This window comes from Pavona decussata, unplaced genomic scaffold (assembly GCF_977016875.1).
Source record: "Pavona decussata unplaced genomic scaffold, jaPavDecu1.1 SCAFFOLD_98, whole genome shotgun sequence".
Lineage (NCBI taxonomy): Eukaryota > Metazoa > Cnidaria > Anthozoa > Scleractinia > Agariciidae > Pavona > Pavona decussata.
In genome coordinates, this window is record NW_028145514.1 from 463,297 (window position 1) to 478,112 (window position 14,816).

General features: G+C 37.8%; 1 protein-coding gene and 1 long non-coding RNA gene across 2 annotated transcripts; one reads left to right on the forward strand and one right to left on the reverse strand.

Annotated features, from left to right (window-relative positions):
- The first annotated feature begins 491 nt into the window (after positions 1–491).
- LOC146472486 (arsenite methyltransferase-like) lies at positions 492–11,994 on the forward strand. Its single transcript, XM_085119250.1, has 9 exons — positions 492–661; positions 4,530–4,680; positions 6,161–6,297; positions 7,233–7,302; positions 7,993–8,074; positions 8,931–9,059; positions 9,429–9,518; positions 9,922–9,977; positions 11,393–11,994. The coding sequence occupies exons 1-9, from the start codon at positions 492–494 to the stop codon at positions 11,756–11,758; spliced, it is 1,251 nt and encodes a 416-aa protein (XP_084975376.1). The 3' UTR covers positions 11,759–11,994.
- LOC146472487 (uncharacterized) lies at positions 1,974–4,511 on the reverse strand. Its single transcript, XR_014866538.1, has 2 exons — positions 3,858–4,511; positions 1,974–3,776 (listed from the first exon to the last, which is right to left on the reverse strand). It is a non-coding gene; the product is annotated as an uncharacterized LOC146472487 (long non-coding RNA).
- Positions 11,995–14,816: the final 2,822 nt, after the last annotated feature.

Below are 14,816 nucleotides of genomic sequence, written 5' to 3' on the forward strand. Positions count from 1 at the left end.
GCATGCGCTGTATAATTTGTTGTTATTTCAGCAGTTGCAGTGTATGTAACATTAGCACGAATGGAAGCTTCTTGAGTAAAATGCACTTCAAACGTCTTGGCACTCACTGAACTGGTAGGAACATCACTAGCTTAGGTAGGAGGGGGAAACTTTGTGATTGTGTTACATAACAAGAGGACAACCGCTGCCCCATCCTGGACGCGACCGGCGAGGTAGTCAATCTCGTACCCAGAGTCCTCAGGCCTTTTGGTCAGCGGGGCAACGCCGGGAAGACTCTGGGGACATCGCAAAAATTCAATTTTTTTGATTAGCTGTTCCGTAACGGTTTCCATTGTTTTACCGCAGAAATCCTGCGGTAATAAAATTCGATGTCCCCAGAGTCTTCCCGGCGTTGCGCCGCTGACCAAAAAGCCTGAAGACTTTGGGTACGAGATTGAGGAGTAGTTGGAAGATTTATCGGGTGAACATTTTGCGAATCTTCTTGAGAAAAGATGAGCGCTGAAGACGCAGACAAAGTTAAGGAAAGTGTAAAGGACTACTATGGTAAAAGACTCAAGACTTCTGATGACCTTCAGACGAATGCGTGCAAACTCGACAACAAGAACTTGTCTCCTGCAGTTAAGAACGCCTTAAAACTCATACATGACGAAGTATCCAGCAGGTAAGCACATTATCCGAACGAGATGTGAAGGCAGTTGTCATGTAGCTAAAGCCGTTTCCATTGATTGTATCAATATGATTTGAAACTTCCATCGATTCTTTGTGTTACGTAATTAGTTAAACAGGGGTTTTATTGAGGGCCGGGCACCGGGCAAATTGACCGGCTGTGGACGCAACCTCAACATCTCAACGTGTTTCTCTCTTTTTTTGTATTCTCTAATATAAGGGACGATTAAAAAACAGTATTAAGTTACAATCGTGCCCTTTTCTTAATGTGTCTTCTCGAACTTAAAACATACATGTACTTTACCGTCAAAATGCTACGATTGCCGATTTCCTTGCCTATTAGCAGTCTACCGGGTACCGCAAGGGTATGTCTCAAATGTTGCGAGCACGTGTTTATGTCATTGCGCCCGGAAAAGAGCGCCCTCGATCGCCCAGTATTTTCAATTGAGAAAAGGCAAGAGGTGAGTAGATTTCTTATTAAGTTCCTTGTATGTTAGCGAGGAGTGAAATTTTTTCGTGTCATCGGTTGGTTCCGGTCTATGGCTTGTCACGGCATGTAAGCCAAGCATGGCCAATCGAACTTTCGGTAATCAAACTCAATCGAACGTAATCCATGATTGAGTTCGGAAATCGAACACAAGCAAACAGCGTGATCAAGAGATTGGATGCAATCGAGCGCAGACTCTGGTTTAGTTACAAAACTATAATTTTGTCAAGCTATTAATTATTAGCCAAGCTGTCAACTGTAACAATAACAAGCTCAAAACGTACATTGGACTCCTCCATGCTGCACGTTCATGCTGTGCAAAGGTCAGTTGCAGTCAGCTGCAAAGTCACAGCTGACAGACGTATCACTTTTTAATACTGACCATATTTTTTTATAGCAAATAAACTTACCGCGACACAGGCAACGGCATATAACATTTTGAATGATTATAAAAATATCAGAGTAATTGTGAACAATTTTTCATATTTCCTCAGGAGCAAGTAACAACGATTTTGAGAGCTTTAAGTGTATTATTTTCAGTTTATTGGACATTTGATTCAGGGCACAGCTTGCTCCCAGGATGGAAAGAATAAATACAAAATGTAACAGTAAAGTTATTTTCTTCCTCAGATCGATGTGATCTTGGCTTGCTCGGTGAAAAAAAAGTATTGCTTGACGTTAGCAGTACTTCTTGAACTTGATGTTCTTGAACTTGATGCCTCAACATGATTGTAATGATAATGGTTATGACATGCATTCAATGTGTAATAAATGCATCAAGCCTCGACAAGACTAGCCTACTATATTCTTTTTTTGCCAATTGAGAGTTCAGAAACTGAACATTCGATTACTCTCAAGCCTCAAGCTTTTTTGTGAGTTCAATTAGTTCACTTGCCAAACTCAATTGAGTTTGAGTAAGTTAGAGTGAAAGTCTGTTCGATTTCGCTTGATTACCTATGTGGGGGGTAAGTCCAAACATTTTAAAATATTTGAAACAAATAAAATTTTCCAGTCTGGTATAAAATGCAAAGGAAGTTTTTTTTTTTCCCAGCAACAGATCAACACAAAGTGAAGAAATGGAAGATTGTTATCTATTACCAAAGTACTTAATCTATTTCTTCCCAACAATTCAAAATATTGGACTTTAACAAATTTCAGAAACATAGTGCTCTTCCCGTGGTCACTGAAACATGTGAGATAAGCTTTTATATTTATTCTGTTATGATTTGCGTTTTCATTCATCTTCAATTGACAAAAAAATCCTATTGCTAACGTTTTGTCTGCCGTACTTCATGTGTATTTATAGAATGTAAAACTCAACAGGTGTGCGTTGTCGCCGTCAGTAATCTTTCATTCACCAATTTAACCGTGGTAAGACCTAAGAAATAAGAAAAGTCCATAAAGATAGGATTTTACTTTGAGGGTTAAAAGCTGATAAGTTTGTTGGGAGTCTGTGAGCCTGCTGACTCATTTTACAAAAAAAAAATTACGAACAATTCGTACAGTGCCAACCGGCCTCCACATGCTGAAACTAAATAAATCATAAAATGATTTTATTAGTGAATTCAGACTCATGAAAAATTTCTCATCTTTGAGTTCTAAAATTATGTCTCTTTTCTTTGAGATGTGACTGCAGTTAAACTGAAAATAATTATTATTTATAGTATGTAATACAATGTAGCAATGCGTCAGTAAGACATTATGAATTATCCCTAGACAACCAATTTGTCTGGTTGATATGGGTATCAAATCATGATTAAATAATTGTCTAAAAAAAGTTATCATTTTTTGGTAGTTGAAGGACATTGTTTTGGGCTTCAGAATGCAGGAAAATGCATCTCTACAACTAGAAATTGTTTCAAAATTTTCCAAGACCCCCATAGGGGAGCAAGGCCTTAATGAAACCCCTGTTTAATCATACAATGCGGCAATCAATTTAAACAGTCAACTTTGATCCCCATCCCCACCCCTCCCTGGGTATTTGACTATGTTTCATTTAATTTGATATGAAAGGCCTTCCTAGGGATAGGAAATTTGAACTTTCCCTGTAAAGGGTAGGGAATTTTAGCTGGGAGGATCAAGTTATCAATATTATTCGTTGTCCAGCTCAATACATCTGCTTGTTTAACCATGGGGGATGGGCTCAACCCACTTCTCACAACCACTTCTCCACCATGTGTCTTTCTTTGTTTATACACATACAACTCAAGCTTATTTTGCATTAAATTTCATTTGCATGCAGATGTTTGTCTTTTATCTTCCACTTGAACAACAAGTTGACATACATTGTAAATAAAAAAAAAAAACTAATCCTAATGCTATAAAATTGAAAAAGAGAGCATTAAATCAGAGTAGGGTTAATGGGTGGGGGGGAGTACAAGGTACTGGGGTGAAACATGAGTTGCATGTAAATATCTCCCTATCAGTATAATATTTTCAACATTTAGAGGCCTGAACTACAGTTTTATGACCAAAGTTCAGACCAAAGATGAACACATTTATTTAGGATATTGGCCACATCGATACTTCATCTTCTACATGTACATACCTAAGAATCCACCCCCACCCCACCCCCTCCATTAGGGAGAGAATTTTTTTAAAGACCCATACCCCTCTGGCAATCCTAGCTAAACTTCATTTCCAGGGAGTAAAGGTAAAATGAAATGTACTACTAATATAACAATAATTTTTGCAACTAAAGCACCATCCTGTGACAGTTTTAAAAAAAGGGTCACAGATTAAGGCATTTTGTTTAAATAGAGGTGGAAAATCAAGAATCATTATTTTTAACAGGGTCAAAGCAGTACCTACCTACTCAAGCTTTGGTCGAGTACCAGTTCACCCCCCCCCCCCCCCTCCAGTAGTAGTATAGAATGGTAAATCTGAGACTTTGCTAGACCCTTGTTTTAATTCCGAGACCAAGACTTCATTGTTTCCATAATTTTTGAGCCTGAGACTTTACCTAAAAAAATTTGAGCCAGCTTCTGAGTACTGGACAATTTTCAAGTCAATAGTACCAAAAAGAAAGTTGTTATTCTTCATGCATGTGTTCATTGTTAATTGCTACTCACCGAAATAGACTATAGAACCTTCCTTTTCTTGCTCGACAGTTTGCAAGACTTCGAGAGTCAAACATTTGAAATTCAAGACTTCGAGAAAGTCCAAATTCTAACAAGTGCAAGATGCCAAGACAATAACTGTAAATTGCGGGAATTCAAGACTCAGTTAATAGTATTTTTTCAAGACCCTTCCTTTTCAGTAGACCATTCCATACCCCTCCCATTGCATGTTCTAAAAAGTTTATTGGGATTTCATTGACAAATATCAGTTCAAATTTTTGTGTTTACCTGCGATAACTTGTTGTGCTATATTTCAGGTTTTATGGATGTGGCCTAGTGGTCCCAGAAGCCCTTGAGGGCATGCACATCCTGGATCTTGGCAGTGGATCAGGACAGGACTGCTTTGTTCTCAGTAAACTTGTTGGTGAACACGGTCATGTGACTGGAGTGGATATGACAAAAGAACAGGTAATGCAAAAAAGAACAAGGTTCATTTAATGGCTAGGGGGTTAGGAAAATATATCTTGAAAGTAAGCCTGTCCTCTTCAGGGTATTTCAGAAACTGATCCTAAGGCAAAAGACATTACAATAGTTGTAATTATTAAAAACAGGAGGGGATGTAATTAGATACCACACAGGCTTAAGAAATATAACTAAAGTTAGAAGAACATTGCGATAAATTTTACTTGAAATTTAAAAATGCAACTTGTCAGTAGGAACAGGGTGAGCAAAACGGAAAATGTATGGGTAAAATAGCAAAAGTTACAACCTAGAAAATGAAAACAAAAATGTTACAATGAGAATTTTTTGAGAAAGCAACATAATATTGGAGGATGAAAGACACAAAATATGTTCATGTCTTATGTCTCCTATTTATTCCTTGGTTCTCAAGGTCGATAAGGTACATGTATTCATTTCTAATTTTGCATACAATGTCACAATTAGATTGAACAATTTGAGAGGAATAAGTACCAAGTATCATTAAACAGTGTTCCACTGTGGACTGTTTTAAATCAAGATTAAAATCTTTTCTTTTTAAGAGAGCATTTTCAGATTAGGGCTTTTATATAAAAGGACTATAAAAAGCATTGAGACTTTGTTATGATGTAAAATGCATTTTTTAAGAACCTATTTATTATTATAGATTTGTCTTTGATTTTGCCACAGTGGTCGTTACAAATAGTCAAAAAAAAAAAAAAAACTGGCACAGAACAAATTAAAAAAATACAGTAAAACCATTCCAACCTAAAAATATATACATAAGGTCAGGCGGTTACGTTACACATAGAAGAAGTATGTAGTTTCTTACAAGAGGTCCAAAATATAGTAATTAGCTAGAAGAAAGAAATTTGATATTGTGGACAAGGAGTCATGTAACAAAGAATATTAGGTAATTTTGACTGCAAGTTTTCAACCATGAGCCTCTTAATGCTGGGGTAGGGTATTCTTTAGCCAGTGTGAAATGTGAAAATGACGTTTGTCCTTGTGAAATTCACCAAACATTTATTGGTTGATTTTTTTTATCTGAGAAGCCCCACTGTTAAAGTAAACTGTAGCCAACAGGTACAGTACTCTGTGGTCATGGTAAATCAAACACTTTTTCGCCAAATTTTGCGAAACCCCAATATTTCAATGTTGTTTTACAAAGACTGCAATTTCAAGACTCTGCTAAAGTTCAGTGTGACCAAGAAGTATTAATAGTACAATGTATTTCATGGACTGCCATCCATCCATGATTCCAACTCATATCTGCACAATATAAACATAATTTGTAAATTATAGAGTACTGATTAGCCCTGCAGTGTCTCTTGTGCGTATATTATCTAAGGTTTTAAAATGTCAATTTGATGCAATACATACATGACTCTGAATGTTTGCTTTGTTGTGTTGTAATGTGAACATAATTTGTTTCATAGTCCTACAAGTCATATCTTTTTGTCCTCTTCAGGTGGAAGTTGCTAACAAGTATGCACCTTACCATGCAGAACAGTTTGGATATTCAAAGCCCAACACTGATTTTAAACTTGGTGAAATGGAGCACCTGTCTGATGTTGGTATACAGGACAATTCCATGGACATCATCATGTAAGCTCTGTACCAGTACAGTGGAAACCTGCTTTACAGACACCCGCTTATTATGGACAGTTGTGTTTGTTCAGATGAAAGGCTCCTACTTTATATTAGCCTGTGTTGGCCCACTCATATATTAGCTCTTACATTAGCACACTCAATGCAGAAACCAATAATTGGTTAATAATTGATTAATTATTAATATGGGCAAAAAGCTCTTTTCAGTGAACTTACTGAAACACTCTCATACAAAATTAATCTCGCTAAATACAGACACTAGTTATCTGCACACTGTAATTATAATTATTGTCTCCAATTCAGTCCATCGGGTTGAACCACAAACTGAAAATGTCAGTGCAGAGCAAATTCACAAACTATTTTAAATGATTATGTTGCCAGCGGCATTTGAAGCACTGAAAGAACATTAGTGTTTGTGTGATTTGCATGAGTGTAAGGTTTCTTCACTTTGAACTGCTTCTTCATGTCCTTTTAAACTGTATGCTATAGTCTTTGTATTTGTAAAACATGTGTCCATATTATCCGGGTGTCCATACATGTATTAAGCAGAATTTATTCTGAGAGCCCGCTTAATACAATGTATGGACACTTTTGCTTGTCCACTGTAGTTATGAAAATGTAGCTCACGTGTGTCATAAACATAGTTTGATATTTCTATTTTTTTACTCTCTCCTTAAATGTTAAAAAGTTTCCACTGTTCTGTCTTTTTTTTTTTTTCATTAAAATCTTGTAGTTACCGGTAATTTCTGCAGGTAAAATTATGTGGATAAGCCACATCATGATGCGCTGGCATCCCAGAAACAAAATAAATTAAATAGATATTAAATTTTATGTTTGTTTTAGTGTAATAAATTTATTTCAAGATCACAAGCAAATAAAGCAAAACATGTGCATAGTTGTAGTTTAATCATATTATTTGTTGTCTTTTGCAGTTCAAACTGTGTTGTTAACCTGACAGCAGACAAAAGAGTTGTTCTTAAAGAAGCTCACCGGGTTCTTAAGGTTTAATGAATCAGCCTCTTCTTATTATGATAATACTTTATTTACTGCCTTTGGCCATTAGAAATTTTCTGGTAGACTGTAAATTAGAGTGGAAACATTTTGGTAAGGAGAGATCTAGAGTTTTATTATATCTAATAATTAATCATTATAATAATCATATAATCCTAATTATCCTATTAAGTACGACTATTCCACAAGGTGATGTCTTGGTGTGCTGAAGTGATGCAACGAGTCTGTACAACAAATGTCTGATGTGATTGTAAAAACACAAACAGAACAAAACTCCTGTCATAGTTTTTGTCACTTATGTGCTATTTCCACAAAGCTTTTCTGTTTCGCAATTAGATTATGAGCTCGAAAGTTCTATTGCATGATAGATGACACAACAGAAATTGAGAGCAAATAATCTAATACTACATTTTTATTATTGTTTAAGTATACTAGTCGTTTTAACAACAAGACAGGTTCACTTTTTTATTGAATAATATAACAACCGCACACTGTTAGGCTACCCACTCACTCACTATCTACAACAGAAAAGATAGTGAGTAATGTAGCCAATAAGACAACAATATTCGTGATAGAACACTATTAGATTTATACTTATCAATAATATTACTCTGGTTTGAACAAAATAACCTACAGGTATCATAATTTTTTTTCTTACATTCTTGTAATGTTTTGTGTTAGGTCGGAGGTGAGGTATACTTCAGTGATGTTTACACGGACACCAAACTCTCTGAGGAGGCCAGGAACGATGAAGTGCTTTGGGGTAAAACATTTGTTAAGATCTTTAACTGATTCAACAGTTTAATGAATTAGTAATTTGAGACTCTTTTAACAAGAGTAGAGTAGAGTAGAGTAGAGTTTCTCTTGACCATTGTGAAGCCATGGTAAAATTATCACATGAGTGTTGCATACATCTTAGAGGCGCGATAAAAAGTAAGCATGCTAGGCTTCTGGGTAGAGCAAAGACAGCCTTCAAAATTGAACTTTTGCTCTGTGAATGTGAATCGTGCTGCACTCTCAACAATTGAGCATGCCCATTTAAAAGTCTTAACGTTCTCTTACATTTCACTTGCGGTTTTTCCCACATGTGAGCGCTCCTTTATTGCCTTAATGGGAATTTTGACCTTTTATTGTGAAAATGGTGCAACAAGACCTTCACTTAGTTAAAAGAAAATAATTCTATAACATCAAGAAAAAGAAATCAACTGAACTCTTGAAAAGAAAAACTCATGACCTGCTCTAGTGCATTTTGGGAATGACAACACGAGAACTCGAGTAGGCCTAATTTTTTTCAAGTTGCAGTCCATTTTCAGCATTTTAACCCAGTCCATCTGTGACCAGAGACACTCATCGGAGAAAAACGTTTTTGTCTACACTGTAGCTTCTGAAAATTTGTGCACTTCATTTCTGTTAGATTTGCAGTGAAATGTCCTTTTTTCAGCAGTGGTTCTCAGTTCAGTTTGGCTTTTAATTTAGTTGATCCATTCATTGTACTAATGTCTGCAAAATTCTTTAACACGTTGTCGCCATTGTCGCACACTGTGGGATGTCAGTTGAATGGAAGGCATTGTCAGATTTATGAAAGTCAACTTAGGTACATGTTTTGTTTGTCCTTGCAGGTGAGTGTGTTTCAGGAGCCTTACACTGGAAGGAGCTGGTTGAGCTGTGCAAGGAAGTGGGCCTCAGTGGACCTCACTTGGTTACAGCCAGAATATTTGAAGTTGAACCGCATCTAAGGAGACCTTTGGGTATGGGAAGAATTTTTTTCTTCTTTAGATTACTGGCAAATTAGTAGAGGAAAATACATAATAGTGCCTAACACTAATAAACTTGTAGCCCTCAAGACTAAATTAAATCAATACAAATAGATAAAAAAGAAAAGAAAAAACATGCATAAATTACAGATACAGTAGAAAATAATCAGTCAATGTGTTACTCCGACGAACACTCCCAGTTCACATCTATAAGCAATAGTGCTATTTCAAAATCTGGTGTTTTCGTTGTAGCCTGCATGCCACAGGAGACATGTATGTAATTGTTATTTTAGAAACAAAGTCTTTTTTTTTCTACAGTAAATGTTAATGCTCTAAAATTACCTTTCTGTTAATGCTATTTAGGTGATGCTGAGTTTGTGTCTGCTACGTATCGTTTGTTCAAACTTCCCCAAGACAAGGCTCCGAAAGCAGGTGCCATTGTGGTTTACAAAGGTAACTTAATGTCCTCATTGTACCTTTTAAACCCTATTAAGTACGACTGTTCCCCCCACCCACCCTCCCCCCCCCCCCTTTCCCCTCCCACCACGTACCAGGACAAAATGTATTCTCGACGCACGGATTTTTGATAAAACACTCGCCTACGTAGTAAGCATTTCCGTTGAGGGTTTGTGCATTATTAGCTTTTTGACCGCGCGGATATTGGGTAGCTCTCGTCCCAATTTCCGCGCGTTCAAACAGCGAAAAAGCACAAAACCCTGTGGAAACGTTTGCTGCACAGGCTAATAAACTGGCAAGAATCTTGACTCCCTTACCCCGTTGAAGAAAGTAGTTGTACCTTTTAAACTAGCCGTGATTTTGGTTTTCTTTGAGTAGCCTACCTGTATTTGTTTTTTAGGTTCTATCGAAGGAAATCCGGAGGAGTTCAAGTTTAACGTTCACAATACATTAACGGTATGTTAATAAAACTGTATGGAAGCTTGCTATTAACATAAACATTCTTATATAACACATAATTCATCACTGCTCTGTGCGCTTTACAACTGTATGTAAAGTTAACACTATCCATAGCCTTGTTTGAAAAGAATGTCTCCAGTCTTGATTTAACAATGTCTAAACTCTCACTCTCTCGGATGTCAATCGGCAATAAATACCGTAACTGCCGTCAAACAGCTCAGCAGACCTCTTAAAAAACAAAGTTGCTTGGCCCAACGGGTTCGAAAGGTCTCGTTCATGTGCTGTGATTGGCGGATTTCGATCTTCTTTGTCAGGTGTCGATCATCATCATCAACATCATCATCGATGTTATTGTGATTATTCTCAGAATAAGGGAGGCTCCCTTGGGCCTACCGCGGACATTTGACCATTTTCCATGCCCGGGGAGTATTGCATTTAACCTGAGTATCAGGCCTTTCTGATACTCAGGCTTATTGACGCCAATGGCCTACCACATCGACAAAAAAGCGTTCAGTTTTTCTTCCAAGAACCTCCGCAATTTTTTTCTAGCGTCGTGTTGTTGCCGAATGACACCTGATACATGTAAAGGATTTTGGTTGCCTAGCACGTGACCTAAATCTTGCTGTTTTCAGCATGGTAATATCCCTTTCTACGTTCAAACGACAGCTTCTGTCAACATTTTATAGCATCTTGCTAAAGTTGTTATTTTGGCTTTATCCAAGTGAATGTAAATACAGAAATGCGTCCAGTGTTGTGTTCGGCTGTATGTAAATTCAGTGTTGACCTCCTGATCGTATCGATTACGTTTGACACCGAACGGAGAATTATCGCGCCTTTGAATTTCCTATTCTTTCAGTCCCATCATTTTCTCTTATTTTTAGGGTAAGCCCCTTTTAAAGTTTTCATGTTTGCGTTTGATGCCTCTCTCGCAGACGCTCTTTTGGCTCGTCACACAATCTTTCCTCCCCAACGACATGAGCCAAAAGAGCGTGCGAGGGAGGTTAATCGAAGTCGAACTTTTGGAAAATATCCGTCCTGAAAGGAAAGGTGCCCCTTAGTTTCCGTAAATGGAAGGATTTAGCAGACAACACACATACTAGCTGTTTTCTTTAAATTATTTGTTACGTTTATTTTACGTCCTTGTTTTTTGTCCCGTAATGGCGGCTGATGGTGAATACATGCGCTATACGTAGACTAATGAATAATTTATGATTTTGATTAAATTCCGGTTAAATATCAAGTTTACGGCTGAACGATCGAGCGAGTGACAATTTCCCCACATACCGATAACTTGTTTATTGCGCATGCGTGCATTCACGAGTTAAAAATGGGCATCAACAGGGCGCCAAGCAACTGAAGTTATTTGATAAATTCTAAAACCTTTTTTTTCTTTTTCTACATAAACTTTGCAGAAGACTCCAAAGATTGTATCAGCTGATACAGCCACCGTTCTGAGAGTTTCTCGCTTTGCGAAGCATCTGGAATTTCAGTCGTTAGAGCTTGGAACCGACGCTCCTGTTGATGACGTGTACAGTGACGCAGATCCTTTTGCTTACTGCGCGACAAACGATGTCGCAAAGGCTTCTGGAAGTTGTTGTCCAAAACCGGCTAAACAGGAAAGTGTAGGGTGCGGCGCTAAACCTCCTAAGCAAAAAAGTACAAGTTGTTGTCCTAAGCCTGCTCCGCAAGAAAGTACAGGTTCCTGTACCAAACCTGCTGAGCAGATCAACGGCTGTTCCAAACGTACCAAGACAGACAATGGAGGAAAGTGTTGCTGAGCGTTGACAACGACAACAACTGTTCACAGAACTTAAAGGACGCGTAGTTGTAACCAAAACATTTTGCTGTGGAAAAAGTAGTTAGACTGCTATTTGTCGTAAAGTATTATCCCCTACTTTGTAGTAATAGGAAATGGTGACATTAAAATTACTGTGTGCTACTTGCAATGTTTGTAGCTACAGAGGGGCGTTTCCTTACGTGCCCAGATTAAAATAAAATGCATGTGGCACTATCAGTGTGTGGTGTACTGTATGTGTTAAGTTCTGGATCCAAAGTATAAGGGTTCCTGAAGAACCAGTGTTGCAAGTATAAAATAAAAAATATTGACGGGTTGAAGTTGAGTTGGAGTGACAAATTGCTATGTACAACTTCGACCACGATACAGTGCCCAAAAGAATTCAGAGGGAGCCTATGGTTAGTATTAGTTAAGGAGACTGAGAGGTTAAACACCGTGGGAGTGCAGTCTTGGCTAGCTAAATCTGGAGAGAATATACGCCCTGCCATGCAGCAATGACAAGCTAAATGTGGGGAGAATAAACCCTATGCCCTGGGGTTAGCTTTTGTGTGGAAGACTTGAAGCGCAGCCGTAGCTCGGTGAAAGTGGCGAGAATAAAAAACGCCCCTGCTGGACTAGCTAAATTGGAGAAATCCAGAAATTAAAGACGGCGGATCCAAGATGGCCTCCAATTAGCAATCATTACGTAACTACTACGTCATATGACGTCATCACTTCCCGCTACGGACCTCAAAGGAAACATTTTTAGACGTGCTATCTATCCTCAAAGCCTCATTGTCATAAATTTTATGCTTGCGAAATTATGGAGGCCCCAAAAGACAAAAAATCCCGGTTGAGATAGGCTGAAGACAAGAGGGCCGCATGAGGCTCCAAATCAGTACTTATACCCTTCCAGCTAACCTCCATCTGAGGTCAGTTTCTAGAGTTACAACTGCTCGAAAAAAAAAAACATTGCTGTGTCTTTTCACTGGTTTACGCTTAATCTCGTACCCAGATCTCCCACGGTCAGGCGGGGGGGAGATCTGGTAAAGTTCGATTTGAGGCCCGGAATACGGGCCTGCCCATCATCCTTTGTCCACCGTGCTGAATGGCCGCCGGCTCGTAACTGTGATCATTCCTGGTGAGGTTTTCGCTTTCGAGGGTGCTCTTCGGAACGTTCTTCGGTCGAGAGGACAACAAAACTTGAAACTTAAACCAAAACGAAAAAGGCAACAGGATAGATTGCAATCAACAAGCGCGGTAAATCACTTTTTTACTAAGATTAGTTCCTACCCTTTGTGACCATCTAGACCATCTTTGTAATGAAAACTGTTCCAAAATCCATCGTAATTGTGCTTTCTCCACTCAAGATCAACGTGCTTATCGACGATCAATTAAAAAGACTTAAGTCAACCGGAGTAAGCTGTACCAGTTTTCGCCTTAGATGGTAACTGTGTTGAAGATACTGTAATTTACAGGCAGGGAAATGTCACATAATTTTTGTGCACCCCAAGGTAAAGGTAGCAACAGACAGTGCAGAGAGTTTTTGTTGTCGAAGCTTTATCAGAAAAATTTTGTGGTCGTTGTTGTAGATGAGGCACAATAGAGATACTGATTGGCATCTTGGTGTTAAATTTCGCATTGTATGTTGTTTTTTTGCTTTTTTTTTTGTTTTTATTTATTTATTGTTTTGTTCTTCTTTTATTAAGCTTGTCCTGTTTAGATTTCTTGCTCGGTTCAGTATATCTCGAACATACCTTAATTTACACAAATGTAATTCTCTCTTGTACATCCTAGGCTCTACAAACATTTCCTACATTTTCTAATATCTCAATAAAGCTCAGAGTCATTTCTTTGTTTACTTAAAAGTAGGTGGTGGTCAGTTAGAAAGCCTTTGCTACTTTGACCACCACACACATTTTATAATTTGTACTGTATTTATTTTTATCTTGTAATCATTTGTTGTAATACTTTTCTTTCTATGTTAATGTTGTGTAAATAGTGTGAAATAAATGAACCATGAACCATCCTAGCCCTAACACCATGCTACTGTCTTGGTTATATACCAGCAAACCAGAAAGATCGGTCCGTGTAAATGGTAGGCGCCCAATTATGTCCAACATTAAAATACCAAGTACACCCTTGCTGTTTTAAAGGGTTTTTTTTTTCTCAAAAATGGAAGTTTGAATTTCTTTTGGGAAATGGAGGTACCACATCTGGATTTGGGATCTGAAGAATGTTTGGTTACTTGCAACATGTGAGCAAACAGAGCAAGTCCCTATGAGTTTCCCATTAGAGTTTTATTTGGTAGTGATGAGCTTTCCATTTCAGTGGTTCTTGATTCACCTTTATCACATAACACTTGAAAAGTTTTCACCTGAAATTTATGTTAAGTTTAGGGGACATGCCCCCTCGACTGCTTCTTTGATGACAAATTAATAAAGGTTATAATATTTTACACATAGGAGTCCACAGACTCGAAAATTAGAACCACATGATACACAAGTCTAATAATATTTGACTCTTGATATGAAGAACAAAGGTCATTATCTGCATTTGATTTGCAAGGCACAATGAGCTGCTTAAATAATCATTGTTGTACTGAGCATTGCATTATTTGTACATGCATAGAGGATGATACACTAAGAATAATACAAGGTTCTTTATGTCCAAAGCAGCTATCTTGGTGCTTGGACACTCACCTCTGATGGGATCCTTGATTTCAGCAAAAAAAAATAATAACAATAATAATAGGAAGGTGTGAAGGTCTTTTGGGCTCATAAAAGTAGCAAATGGCAGATAAAAAGAAAACAAATAAAAAAAATATTTCCACTCTTTGTTTTCCTGTGCATGTCTGTGTGTTCTAATGAACTGTCACCCATTTCTGCAGCAAAACAACAGCTTTCACAGTAAGCTGATCTTCAGTAACCATGAATTCCTAAGTATTCCTTAACCATGGCCTTCCATAGCCAGGAAACAACATTTAATCAAACTGTCAGACACAAACCCACTGCAGAGAAGTGGTGGGGAAAAGAAACTTTGAAAACAGTGTCTGTCTTGGA